The sequence below is a fragment of the Pelodiscus sinensis genome, chromosome 1 (assembly GCF_049634645.1).
Source record: "Pelodiscus sinensis isolate JC-2024 chromosome 1, ASM4963464v1, whole genome shotgun sequence".
Classification (NCBI taxonomy): Eukaryota; Metazoa; Chordata; order Testudines; family Trionychidae; genus Pelodiscus; species Pelodiscus sinensis.
The window spans coordinates 327,322,555-327,337,553 of NC_134711.1; the positions used below are offsets into that span (position 1 = coordinate 327,322,555).

The 14,999-nt window shown below is 45.2% G+C and overlaps 1 protein-coding gene across 1 annotated transcript; it reads left to right on the forward strand.

Moving 5' to 3' along the window:
• Nucleotides 1–4,785: 4,785 nt before the first annotated feature.
• Nucleotides 4,786–5,754, forward strand: LOC102463340 (olfactory receptor 51G2-like). The gene has a single exon (XM_025189376.2). It carries the CDS (start codon nucleotides 4,819–4,821, stop codon nucleotides 5,752–5,754), a length of 936 nt encoding a protein of 311 aa, XP_025045161.2. The 5' UTR covers nucleotides 4,786–4,818.
• Nucleotides 5,755–14,999: the final 9,245 nt, after the last annotated feature.

The following is a 14,999-nucleotide window of genomic DNA, read 5'->3' on the forward strand; positions in this document are numbered from 1 at the left end:
AGGCAGGCAGCTGAAGCACTCTGTGGGACTGGTTTGTGGCCTGTTTGGGAAGGTCTCCAATCTGGGGGCTAAAGAGAAACCAGAATTTGAGCAATTCACCTTGAGTGGACGCCTTCATCTTGTGCCCAGACCTGACCCGGTCCGTCACACCAGGCTTTGTGTTGGAGCAGGGCCATGGTAAGTGCTGCCCTGTTAGCCTAGATTCTCTTTGTCAGGGCTGATAGGACAGGATGGGCCACTTGCAGATTGCCTGTATTTTGCATCCCCATTACATTTGGCCAATGTCGGCAGACAGGCTCCTGAGCTGCATGGACCTTTGGTCTCATCAAATATGTTCACTGTTCTTATGTTCAGCTAAAATTGAACAGCTCACCAACAGAGACAGCAGGGCCTGGGGAAGGCTTATTTTCTCCTGGGGAGCTGTTCTGAAGACGTTTCAGTGAGCATGTAGATAGTGGCTACCATGACTCAGAAGCATGCAAGGGCATGTGACAGAATCATATAATACTGCACTCCATTTCCACATGTGTATTCTGCTGCAATCTGGGCTGGCCTAGAACAATCGGATTCCTTCCACGTGGGCACCGTGGGGAGAAATTCAACTCTTCCTAACGCCCCTTCCTATAGTGACTTGTTGTGCTGGATGGGAGGGGTCCGACCCTTTTCTAAATGTAGTACCTCCAGTTAACTAGCTCCTTATGAGTTTAATCAAAATAGGGGAAATACGGGAAATTTTGAAATAGCTTATTTTGAATTACAAAGCATCTACCCAACATGTATTTCAAAATAGAGCACTCTTCCTCCGACTCCTCTTATTCCTCGTACAATGATGGTTACAGGAATGGGAGAAAGAAGACCTCCAGATTGATGGTATTTTGATACTATTTTGTAATCACTGCCTGCTGTGTAAACGCAGACTATGTTATTTCGGATTAGTGTTAGTTATTTTTAAATAGTGTAGCAGTAGACGTACGCTCGGTGAGCCGGTCACTATGACGCTAAGCTAGAGGGAAAGGCAGACACGCTGGAGGGAAGGGAAAGAGTCCAGAGTGACACAGACAAATTGGAGAATTAGAACACAAAAAATCTGAGGAGGTTCAACAAGGACCAGTGTAGAGTCCTGCACCTGGGACGGAAGAATCCCAAACATTGTTACAGGTTGGGGACTAACTGGCTAAGTAGCAGTTCTGTAGAAAAGAACCTGAGAGTTACAGTGGATGAGAAGCTGGACATGAGTCAACAGTGTGCCCTTCTAGCCAAGAAGGCCAATGGCATACTAAGTTGCATTAAGAGGAGCATTGCTAGTTGATCCAGAGATGTGATTATTCCTCTTTACTGGGCTCTGGTGAGGCCATATCTGGAATATTGTGTCCAGTTCTGGGCCCCAATTATAGGAAGGATGTGGATGCATTAGAGCGGGTCCAGGGGAGGGCAGCCAAAATGATTAGGGGGCTAGTGCATATGACCTACAAGGAGAGTTTGAGGGAGTTGGGTCTATTTAGTCTGCAAAAGAGAAGATTGAGGGGGGATTTGATAGCAGCCTTCAACTTCCTGAAGGAAGGTTCCAAAGAGTCTGGAGAAAGGCTGTTCACAGTAGTGAGGGATGGCAGAGCAAGGAAAAATGGTCTCAAGTTGTGGTGGGAGAGGTCCAGGTTGGATATTAGGAAAAATTATTTCACTAGGAGGGTGTTGAAGCACTGGAATGGGTGACCTAGGGAAGTAGTGGAGTCTCCATCCCTAGAGGTTTTTAAGTCTCGGCTTGACAAAGCCCTGGCCGGGTTGATTTAGTTGGGTTTGGTCCTGCCTAGAGCAGGGGACTGGACTTGATGGCCTTCTAAGGTCTCTTCCAGTTCTATGATTCTGTGATTCTATTGCATCTGGGAGTCGGTGACATAAAGTGGTTCCTTCCCCCCACTGTCTCTGTAGCCCTGTGCACAGGGAAACAGCATCTTCCCCTATGGATTGGGGAGCCAGAAATGGCCATTAACTGATCCACGGGCCTTCATCTGAGAGTACTCTGCCTGAGATGGGAACTGTTGGGATTGTGTTGGAAATCTCACACAATTTCTTGTCATTCTGAAAGTCCCAACTTCAGAACTGAAGGCCGCACATGGAAATCTCAGCTTTCACTTTTCCTAAAAAATTATTCTAACAAATGAATTGCAGAACTAATTGACAAACATGAAGCTGTTTCAGCTTAAACGTGTAAAACCAGAAGGGATTTGGAAAGAACTCATCTCATAATGGTGGGACTTTATTAATGAATTAATTATATTATATTATATTAATATTCTTGTGTTATTGTTAATTATTATTAATACATAATAATAATAATTTCAACCGCAGCATTGTTACTAATTAGCCACCCTGACAGGAGCCATGTGTCTAACTGAAACCATACAAACAGTGATCAATAGCCCAGGAGCAAACCTGCAGTCTGGCTAGTGCAAGAGTCTAGTTGTTTAGCATCCCTGCGTATCCATGATTACAGCTGAGGTTCCCAGATGGCCAAGTGGCCTCAAGGGAAGGTACAAACATGCTGCATAAAGGCAGTTGCCTTCCTATCTGAACACACACTGCCTGCTGCCCCTGCAACCTCTCCGGTGACTCCTTGTGCTTCAGGGTGAAGACCTCTGGTGCCAGCGGCTCCCTTCTAGCGGGAACTGGGTACGTTGGCAGGTGTCACTGTCTGTAACATGCCAAGTGCAGGGCGAAGGCTGCAGGCTGTTTGCATTGGCAGATGTTCTGTGCAGCGGCAGAGGATTTAGCTAGGCTGTTGGGGTGACTCAGTCATGGGGCTGGAGTCAGTCAGTACTAGTAGGTTGAGAAACCTCCCCTCCATCTGCCCATGCTCCGCTATGGGTTACTCTAGATACACAGATATGTTGCACTCCATCTTTGCCACACAGAGCTGATTGCTGTACTTTACTTTGAAATAACAAATTGAGGCAGTCACCAAGTGAGTGCTCATCTATTATCATCCCCCTTAACCTGCACCGCTCTCTGTTCCATTTGTCTGTCTCCTTGTACCGAAAGCCCTGTCTGGTTATGGGAAATGCACCACACAGCATCTTTTGCCGTTGTTCTCTGCTTATACTAAATGTCAGATCCCCAATTCTATGTCAGGTGAAGAAATAGGCTTTGATGCTAAGATCCCTCTCTGACCGGAGAAATCATCTCTGAGAGCTCAGCTAATTCGAGTTAGGACTTTATTTCGGAATCCCGCTTCACTGCCGCATGTAGACGCAGGCAGTTACTTCTTGCTAGTCAATTTCTAAAATGGTGACTGACCCGGAACATGCTAATCAAGAGTGGGATATTTAAATCCTGGGCTTGATTGCAATTCCAGTCGCCCTCATTAGCCTCCCTAGACCGATCTGGGGGGCTAGTGTAGACGTACCCTGAGTGTGTGCCATGTTCTTAGCTGAGAGCCAGCTGGCTTTATAACTCAAGCTGTAGGGACTCAGGCACTAAAGTTGAGAGGTCCCAGGTTTGGTTTCTCCTGTCCTTACTCTTGCATATTGGGAAGCAGCAACAGAATTTTTGGAATCTCTGTAGGAAGCAGCAGTGGAACTTTACTGCTGAATGGGCTTTGGTTTAGAAAGCACTTCAGATGTCCTCCAAATACTGCTTGCAATGGGTTTGTGCTTTGAACCTATTATTCGGCAGACTATAGAGTGATATCCTTAGTAACTGAGCTGAAGCCATCTCTACAGGGTCATACATTCAGCATCTCTGCTAAAATCATCCCTAAAGTCTTGAGGGAACAGATCATCTGCTCTGTGTTTCAGAAAAGAGTAGAGTTAAGTCCTGGGGCAATTCTGAATTTGTTTCATTTATACTATTCACCCTTTTTAGGTGCCACTCCATTTCCCACACAGCTGAAGTAACTGACTGTATTATCTTGATAACATTCCAGAATTCTTCTGATCCTTTAATTAGAGGAGGATGCAGGTCCCAGGGAGGTGAAAAGAACTGGCCAGCTTTAGTGCACACTGACCAAAAAAACTCTTCAGTTTCCTTGAAGGGATTTTGGGACTCAGAGTGTATCACAGGGAGCATTTAATAAGGACAAGTTGACACAGCGTGCTCTATTAGAATTTACATATGCAAATCTGCATTGATGCCTGTTGAACATAATGTTATTGAATCCAGAATATGATTCTAATAATTGATCACATCTACCTCAGACAGACAGGGGCATATTTTGTACCCTCCAGAGTGTACAACCTACAGAATATATCTATAATGTGACAATGTGTGAGTTTAGGAAGGTTAAAATAATAAAATCACACAGTTCTCAAGTAGGCTGTGGAACTCCCAGCCAAAATATTTCAATGGGGCCAAGAGCTTACTAGGATTCAAAAAGGGATTGAATCTTTATATGGCTAACTGGATAATCAAATCACAGGAGAGAATATTTTTAAAGGACTTGGAAGGCGTACAAACAGCCTCGGTGTATGCAGCAAAATAAGTCTAAATTGTGGATGTGGGGGTGACGCAGTTCTCCCTCGGAGCAAGTCACCTCATAGCTGCCTATTGCAGGGCGTCCTCCTTCTCATCTGCAGGTCCTAATGCTAGCCCCTGGATACTGGGATACATGGAGTACAAGTCTCACCCAATGTGACTGCTCCTAAATTATTATCAGTTATGTAAATCCAAAACCACATTTCAGCTCATTTTCCCGGAGCTACGGGAATTCTCGTGCATAACGATCTTCTACTTTCTGAGAATAGAATGATGTCTAATAAAATATTGCTCAGTCTTTTTCCTCTCAGGAAGGAAAGTTCAACACTCCTTGGTCGTGTCCAGCACCTAATGGAAAATGCCAATGACACCAAATTCAATCCTGCCTTGTTCCTTCTCACCGGGATACCTGGATATGAAGACGTCCATCTCTGGATTGCTATCCCCATCTGCCTTATTTATGTGATTTTGATAATGGGAAATGAAGTTATTCTGTACATTATAAAAACAGAACCGAGCCTCCATGAACCGATGTTCATTTTCCTTTCTATGTTGGCCATCACTGACATTGGCTTATCAATAGCCACTGCACCGACGATACTGGGTGTACTCTTGTTTAACTCTAGGGAGATCAGCCTTGATGCTTGTTTTGCACAGCCGTTCTTCATCCACTCACTTTCATTCATTGAATCCTCTGTACTCTTGCTGATGGCTTTTGATCGCTTCATTGCAATCTGTAACCCCCTGAGATACACTTCCATCTTAACCCTGCCACGAATAGCCAAGATGGGACTGGTATTTGCACTAAGAGGGCTGTCTGTTGAAATCCCAGACCCCTTTCTCCTGAAACGGTATAGATACTGTCGAGCTAATGTTCTCACCCTTTCCTTCTGCTTGAACCAGGAGGTCATGAAGAAGGCTTGTGGAGACATCACAGTAAACAGCATCTATGGCTTCTTCATAGTTCTCTCCACGGTGGGGTTGGATTCTCTGCTCATCTTCCTCTCTTACGTGATGATCCTCAAAACAGTGTTGGGCATCGCATCCCACACAGAGTGCCTTAGGGCCCTGAACACCTGCGTCTCCCACCTCTGTGCCGTCCTGCTCTTCTACATCCCAATGATTGGCTTGTCTGTGACACACCGATTTGCGGAGCACATTTCTCCCTTGCTCCAGGTTATCCTAGGATACATCTACATGCTGGTGCCTCCCGTGATGAACCCGATTGTATACAGTGTGAAAAGCAAACACCTGCATGCCAAGCTAATCAAGATCTTTGTCAAGTGAAGAGTCAGTTCATCACATGGATCCAGCTCTTTCATTTCACAAAGGAGATGAAAAACATTGGCCAAATGCATCTCTTCCATATTTGGCCCCTGTAGCATAGATGAAATGAGCAGCTGATCTCCACTCAGTAGAGAGAGGCTGAGAAGGATTCTAAGGCCTGAATCTGTGGGAGGGATGTTTTTCAGGGTGCATATTGTTCTGGGGGAATTTGATGAAGACAGGAAATAGCATTTATAAAGTGACTGTGTAAGTGCGACAAGTCAGAGGCTGCCCCATGAAAAGCCAAATGGGTGGCAGCTGTTACCTCAGAATTCTTATTGATACAAACAATAAAGAGAAGGGGTGTGGATGCTGTTTCCTATGACACCGGGCCTGTCACTGTCCCTTCTCTCCTTAAACGTCCACATGCCAAGGTAGAAGCAGCAGAGCTTTTCTGCTGTCACGGTCCTGGCCCGTCCTGAGCACTCTGAGTGCTTCGTGATCCATGACGTCTGTAAACAAGGGCTATACCATGGGCACAGACACTCACCCTTCCCTTATATCCTCAGTCAAGGGCTTGTGACCGAGTCATGTCAGAGATAGGATTAATGGAGGAGCCCCAAGGGAATCCATTCACAATCCTGCTGAGTCCACTGTGAAGGACACCTTCTCCTCCCCCCCATGCTTTCGACATTGGTCTGGTGGACACAGATAGGACTAACTCAAATGTGATTTGGACAAATTATCCCGTGTATTCCTTCAAATTTCATGTCATAAACCTCTGGATCTGTATATCTCGTTTTGGTGCCTGTATCTTTCTTGGGTGTAAAGATAGATCTACCGAGCATAGAACATCTAGGCTGTTACCATCAATGTCTAGATGACTAACTCAAAACATCCTCTTGTCTCCTTTAAGTATAAGCAGCTGTTGGTCTTTGGAAGTCACATCTCCACCCCAACTAGTAGGGACAGACCAAGTAATTGTCTATGGAAAGATGGTCTCTACAAAACAATAGGAAACTCGGTTTTAATTTGTCTTTGTCTGGTGTGGCACACCCAAGATGAGTCAATGACCCCAGAGATAAGGAGACTTCCCCGGTTTGGAGGCTTAGCTGGAAAAAGAAAAATTTTAGGTTTGTAATCAGTTTGTACTGAGGTTTTAACGTTATAATTAGCTAAGTGTTCTCTATTATTGTAAATTTGTAACCTACTCTGCTCTGCCTGTTCTCAATTACAACCACTTAAATCCCACTACTTGTACTTAATAAAATCACTTTCATTTAATATTAATCAAGCTGAGTGTAAATAATTGTTAGCTGGGGATAGAGGGGGGCAATCAGTGTGCATATCCTCCTTCCATTGCTAAAGAGGGTCTATCTAAATAATTCATTGGGAGTTCTGATCTCATCTGGGCAGTGGTGTCCCAGGAAGCTGGGCCCAAACCTGCATCTCCCTTGGACCTGAAGAGTGTCAGTGTCTGTGCTTCTCAGGGGGGCAGTGATTCCAGCTCTGTGCCGTGGCTACAGGAGACCAGTGATGGGTCAGCTGGACAGAGCAGTGAGAAGCCCCAGAGAGCAGGAAGGCGAGTGGCAGTGGCTTTCTCAGCACTCCGGGAAGGAGCCCCGAGGGGACTTCTGTGACCTCGCCCCGTCACACCCTCCCCCCACTAAGGCAGAGACGAGGTGGGTGTGCAAGTGAGCGTCTGACAACCAGAGAGCTGGCAGGACACTCAAACCCAAATTCCCTCCCAGGCTCTGCATTTGTGCTTCCCCAGTAATGCAAAATGTGGGAAATGCTCCTTCCTTCCCCCACAGAGGCTCTTTTAAGTCCTCTCCCAACCCAGCACCTTCAAGGTAGAGTGATCATATTTTTAAAAGGCAAAAGGGGCACCTATGCCAGAATCCCATCCACTCTCTATCTGTTGGGATTGTGTTGCAAATCTCACATAATTTCCTGTCATTCTGAAAGCCCCAACTTCTGAACTGAATGCCGCACATGGAAATCTCAGTTTTCAGTTTTCCAAAAAAATTATTTTAACAAATGAACTGCAGAACTAATTGGAAAACATGAGCGGTTTCAGCCTAAACGTTTAAAACCAGAAGGGATTAGGAAAGAAATAATCTAATAATGGTGGGACTTCACTAATTATATTATATTATATTATATTATATTATATTATATTATATTATATTATATTATATTATATTATATTATATTATATTATATTATTATCAATAATAATAATTTCAACAGCAGCATTATTATTAATCAGTTACCCTGCTGGGAGCCATGTGTCTAAGGGAAACCATACAAACAGTGATCACAAGCCCAGGAGCAGAGAATGCAGTCTGGCTAGTGCAGGAGTCCAGTTATTTGGCATCCCTGTGTATCCCTCATGATTACAGCTGAGGTTCCCTGATGGTCAAGTGGCCCCAAGGGAAGGTACACACATGCTGCATAAAGGCAGTTGCCTCCCTATCTGAACACACACTGCCTGCTGCCCATGCAACCTCTCTGATGACTCCTTGTGCTTTACAGTGAAGACATCTGGTGCCAGCAGCTCCAGTCTAGCCGGAACTGGGTACGTTGGCAGGTTTCACGGTCTGTAACATGGCCAGTGCAGGGTGAAGGCTGCAGGCTGTTTACATTGACATATGTTCTGTGCAGCGGCAAAGGACTCAGCTGGGCTGTCAGGGTGACTCAGTGACAGGGATGGAGTCAGGCAGTGCTAGTAGCTTGGGAAACCTCCCCTCCATCTCTCTATACTCCACCGTGGGTTACTGTAGGTACATTGCTAGGTAGCTTGGGAACCCTACTCTACATCTTTCCACGCTCCACTGTGGTTTTCTCTAGATACACAGAAATGTTGCAATCCACCTTTGCCACACCTGCCTGATTGCTGTACTTGTTTTGAAATAACAAGTTGAGGCAGTCACCAAGTGTGTGCTCATCTATTACCATCCCCCTAACCTGCACCACTCTGTTCCATTACTCCTATGACTCGTACCAAAAGCCCCGTCTGCTTGTGGGAAATGCACCACACGGCATCTTTGGCCTTCGTTCTTCACACATATGAAAAGTCAGACCCTCCCCCCCAATTCTATCTCAGGTGAAAAAACAGGCTCTGATGCTAAGATCTCTCGCTGACCAGAGAAATCATCTTGAGAGATCAGAGGGAAAGTGGGTTGGCAGGTGTGGGCTCATGTACAGAGGTGAAATCTTATGCCAAACATTTCATCGGGATAGAAATATTACACACCAAACGTGGATGTCATGCACATGTGACCCGCCCACCTTCTGAGTGTGCGTCACTGCCCTATGGACAGGCACTTAGTCCTCTTACAGGGAGAGAGACTGAGTGTGCACGACATTCTTAGCTGAGAGCCAGCTGGCTTTATAGCTCAAGTGCAGAGGCTCTTGCACTAAAGTCAAAAGAGCCCAGTTTTGGTTCCACCTATCGGCCTTACTCTTGCATACTGGGAAGCAGCAGCAGAATTCTTGGAATCTCTTTAGGAAGCAGCAGTGGAACTTTACTGCTGAATGGGTTCTGATTTAGAACTGTGGTCACCAAGCAGTAGGTCGGGATCTACTGGTAAATCTTGGAGCCTCTGACGTGATCCTGGCTGGTTTGGCCAGGAAGTTCTCAAGCACTCGCAGTTCAGTTGCCCCTCCACCCACTGCCATGCTGCTCCTGCCCTCTGTCTTGGAGCTACCCCTGCAGGAGCGTCCTGCTTGCTGTGCAGGGTGTGAAAGGAGAAGAGGGGTGTGCTTATGTTAGGGTGTCTCTCCTCCCCCACTCCTGTACCCTATCTCCGTACAGAGAGAAGGGGTGGAGGAAGTTTGGCAATGCAAATCTGGAGTAATTGTCCTGATGGTGGTTGTGGTCCTGGAGGTGGCTGGAATGTCCCTACAGCCCCTAGAAGGATCAGCATAGTCTCCATGTGTGTGTGACACTGTGTGTGTCTCTGTGATGCTCACAGACACACACTGACCTTCCTTCATCTCCTGACCCAACCCACATATGTGGGTTGTTGGTTTTGCTTCTTTTACTGCTTGCAAGGTGGGTCATTTTTGTTTTTTGACTGGTCTGTGCATTTCCTCATTGTCATTTTTCTCATGATTCAATTTAATTCTTTGAGTCGTATGTTTTAAAATGCTGAACATGTCATAGCTGGAGTCATTATCCCTGTGATAATTGCTGCTCCTGTAAGTGGCTGGCATGTCCCTGTAGCCCCTGAGAAAGGCAAAGCAGGGGTACTCCACATGCTGTCCTTGCCTGCAGACACCGCTTCTGTAGCTCCCATTGATCAGTAATGGGGAACCGTGGCCAGTAAGAGCTGTGGGCTCAGTGCCTGTAGATGAGGGCCAACACATGGTGCCATGGAGCTATTGTTGTACGCACCAATTGCTTTCAGGAGTAGTGCAGGGCCAGGGCAGGAGCAAGTCCGCCTTAGCCCCACTGCTCCACCACCTGGAAGCCATCTCAGTTAAATGATGCCCAGCCAGAGCCTGTATCCTGAACCCCTGTCTCAACCCTGAACCTGCTCCTGTATCCAACCTCCTGCTTCAGATGTGAGTCCCCCTGCACCCAAATTTCTTCCTAGAGCTTGCACCCTGAAACCCCTCCTGGACCCCGATCCTCCACCCTAGGCTGATCCTGGGATCTCTCCCACTCTCTGAATCCCTTGGCCCAACACCAGAGCCTGCATCCCAACCCCCTACCTCATCCTAGTGAGGATGAGGGAAGAAGGGGGATGCAGTGAGCAAGGTGAGGCCTCAGAGAAGGGGTGTAAGGAAGTAGTGCCAGGGTATTTGGGTTTGAGGTAGATCTTATATTGCACTTAAATTGAAAAAGCGACATTGTGGTTAAAAAGGTTGGAGACCACTGGTTTAGAAAGCACTTCCTTTCCTCCAAATACTGCTTGCAAGGGATCTGCACTATGAACTCTGTGTTCAGAGAACTGTTGTGTGGCTCAGTCCCTTAGCATCCGAGCTGAAGCCATTTCCACAACTTACATTCAGGGACTGGCAGTCAGTAATGATGCAACAATTTCCCCAAAGTTTAGAGGAAACAGATCCTCTGGTCTGTGTTTCAGAAAAGAGTAGATCTTAGTCCTAGGGGAATTCTGCATTAGTTGCTTTTGGAGCATAGGAATAATACAGAAGCCCCTAGGACTGAATGCTGAGGTGAGGAAAAGGAGGATGCTATAGTGGGTATATACAATTTACATCCATCACCTGTTGTATGTGCATGGTTGAAATTTGCACACTAAACTGGATATGAGTGCAAATTAAGTGTTTGCATTATTCACCCATTTTAGGCTATGTCTGGACTGCAGGTTTCTTTTGGAAGAAGCTTTTCTGGAAGAGATCTTCAAAGAAAAAAACCCACCTTCTTCCAAAAGAGATCATCCACACTACAAAAGGACATCCAAAAAAGTGATCTGCTTCTTCAAAAGATAGCATCCATACTGAACTGATGCTAGCTCACATGTAAGCTGTGATTACTATGGACAGAGTGATTTTTCCTCTTTTCTCTACTTTTGAAAGAACTCCCTCTTCCCGGTCCACACACGCCTTTTTCTGAAAGAGCTCTTTCAGAAAAAGGCTTCTTCCTCATAGAATGAGGATTACCAATGTTGGAAAAAATCCTTTGTTCTTTCAATTTTCTTTCGGAGGAATGTGATTGCAGTGTGGACATAAATGAAGCTTTTTCGGAAAAACTTTGTAATGTAGACATACCCTTAGATACCATCCTATTTCCTTCCCAAGTAAAGTAACTATCTCTATTATCTTGTTAACATGCCAGAATTCTGCAGTTCCTTGTGTGGGGAGAGGATGCCAGGCCTATGAAGGTGAAGAGAAGCCTGTAGGATCATTGGTTCTCCAGATTCTGTTCATACTGACCAGAAAAACATGTCCGCTTCCCTTGGAGAGATTTTGGGGCTCAAAGTGTATCACTGGGGGAATTTAATAAGGGCAGGTTGACACAGCATACTCCATCAGAATTTACATATGCAAATCTGCACAGATGCATGTTGAACATATTGTTATTGAATCCAGAACCTGATCCTAAGAATTTATCGCATGTACAGCAGAGGGGCCGGGGCATATTTTGTACTCTCCGGAGTGGAGAACATGCACTATAATCCGTCAATGAAAATGCCTTATAAGTGTGAATTCAGGAACTTTAAAATGTTAAAATCATGCAGTTTTCAAGTAAGCTGTGGAACTCCCAGCCAAAATATTTCAATGAGACTGGAGCGTAAAATTGTCCATCCTAGGCAGGCCACGATATCTCGCTAAGTCAGCCTGTTCAAATTCTGCAGTCCGGTATAGGCCTCTAACCTCTAAACCCTGCAGACCTCACGAATGGGAAGTTAGCATGAGCAGAGAGACCTTGGGGAAGACATGATCACCCTGGCAACCACATTCCAAGGGGCCGCACCAAATAAGACACACAGTCTGGTACCAGAATAACCTTGTTAATGTAGTAAGTGTGATATGTTCTCACTGTCTAATTATCTAATTTTCCTAAGAGGGAAACTGAGGCATACCACCTTTAACTTAATTGAACAGGGAAGTAGTTCACTCAAACCCTCTGAAGCGGGTGCACAAAATAAAAGCATATTATTCGGAAACAGCAGGTGGATCAAGAAATCAGCAAGAACACCTGTACAAAAAAAGTATTCTAAAATAAAATTTGCCACCCCCGTGGGAGTAGAAATGTTTTCTTGTTGTTCAGAACATCAGAAAGCACTGGTACCAGCTGAAGGGCAACTGAAAAGAAAGCCAGGGTTATACTGTCATGACATAATGAGTTGTGTTTTGTGTTTTGTGTCCTGTTTGTCTTGTCTTGTATTGTGGCACTTGTATTCCAAAAATTGTTGGGTATTGTTTTGTTTTTTTTTAATGGACATTCTAAGTGAAGCAAAAGCATAAGCTTAAAAAGAAAGAGTATTTGGCCCAATCAAATGCAACTCTAGGAAATTCAGTGACAAGATAATATTTTATTGTTCTAATTATTTAAGCTAGGTGAATGCTAACAATGTCTCCACAGGTAAACAAGAAAAGGAAACTGGAAGATAACAACAAGGCTGTTCCTGCTGCAGCTCCTGCTACCCCTATGGAGCCGGAGAAAGGGAGCACGGAGTGTGCCATGTTAAGAGGAGGACTGGAAGTGGGATACTAATCCCCTTCCACCAGATTTGCTTTGCTTTAATTGCCACACTAATGAAATATTTAGCTTTTGCAGAATCTCACACGCTAACCGTGAAAGGGGTTTGGTCAGAGGTAACAATAAATCTGCAACTAGGACATGGGCAAGTGGGAGATGAAAATATTTGAGTAAAGGTCATACACTGGTAATTACAATAATAAAAATACTAGTAACCTCAACATTATTGTAATAACTGCCAATTGCCCCGTTACCTGTTGGTACCAGGTACCTGATGCCTTAAAAGGCCTCGAGAACACCTGGAAAGAATCATGGAATTGCATGGGTTCCCATTAATAATAAAAGACATCCTTGAAGCATACTGTGGTCCTCTTGGGGGCGGGGGATGGTACTTACAATTAATGCAACCGGCATCCAAATCACCTTTAAAGAAGGATAGCTGTGTATTAACAACCAAGGAAAATACAAGGCCCTGGGCTACCCCTCATTCACATAAAATTACTTCACCTATTATAATAACACAGGCTATGTCTAATCCGAACTAGCTAGTCCGTGCCGCGTGTAGCCGCGCTGCACGGGGTCCGAACTAGCCGGCATTTAAAAATGGCGCCAGCCGGCTTTATGCAAGTGAAGCCCGGGAAATTCAAATCCCGGGCTTCCTTTGCAACTCCATATGACTACATTACCCCCCCCCCCCTAGTTTGAACTAGGGGGGGTAGTGTAGACATACCCACAGAGACTACGAGGACCAGAAACATATAGTCCTCAGTGTTAACATTTGTATAGAATAGAAAAAGAAGCCAAATGCTAACATCAGGACATGTGCCAAGTACACTGGCAAGGTATCTGATGAAGTGCAGCCTATTAACTTCCACTGGGGTTTACCACTCAAGGCCCAGCCCAAACCAAGATTATCTCTACGGTTATCTCTGAGGCCTGGCAAACATTTGTTAAACAATGCCCATCACTAATGTGACCTCATGTGAATACTAGAAACCAAGTTCTAAAGGATAGGATAGAGCCTCCTAATTGTACATCACATCCAGAACAAACCCCTGTCCTAGAACCAGGACTGGTAATGACAGAATCAGTGCTACCAGTCCTCACCTCTGTGGTGTTTCACACTTACAGGGTTGAGGCACACATTGCCCTAGAAGGTATAGGCCAGCAAGGTTTATAACAGAGATATACACCAATCTCCTACAACTGGAAGGGACCTTGAGCAGTCATCAGTCCAGTCCCCTGCCTTCACAGCAGGACCAAGTACTATCCCCAATAGATTTGTCCCAGATCCCTAAATGGCCCCCTCAAGGATTGAACTCACAACCCTGGCTTTAGCAGGCTAATTCTCAAACAACTGAGCTATCCCTCCCCATGAAGTAGTAATATTACCAGACTGACCAATCAACTTGGTAAGCGTCTAATTCGGCAGGGACGGTGTTTAGCAGATACTATCGCAGGCTGGTTTGGGGCTGGAAACTCTGTCAGAAACTCTTATGTCATCGCACAACAGGCGGAAGAAAGGGACCAAATTGAATCTAGGCTGGCAGGTGCAGTAATATCCAATGCCCGTGAAGATCTAGACGCCAGCCAAGTTAATCCTAAACAGCTTAACGGATCTATCCAGCTCTATGTCCACCTCATTAGATATAACCAACTACTTACACAAAAGATTAATCGGGCTGCTAGTTGATGGTACTAAATTAAAGAAATTAAAAGACCAGTGTTGGAGAATTGGAGAAGCCTTAGCCACCAACCCCCAGCCCTGATGGAGGTAGTGAGTCCCTGTCTATGTCATACCATCCACCTCATACCAGAAAATCTATGAAAATCCAGAGGCCTACATGGACAGGTCATAGTATAACCTTTGGCCTCTTGGTCCCCAAGGGTATTTCCCACTCACAATGAGCTAGGATGGTAACCTCCCTGCCTGTGTGAAAGCAGGGTCATATTATTAGAATAGAGGGTATCACCTATCCCGAGAGTGCGGGGGGTATATTGTACCCCAGAGAATGTTGTACCCATACCAATAAGGAAATCTTATGTACCTGCCTATATAATATCTTGACGGATATGTCTAGGTTTGAAG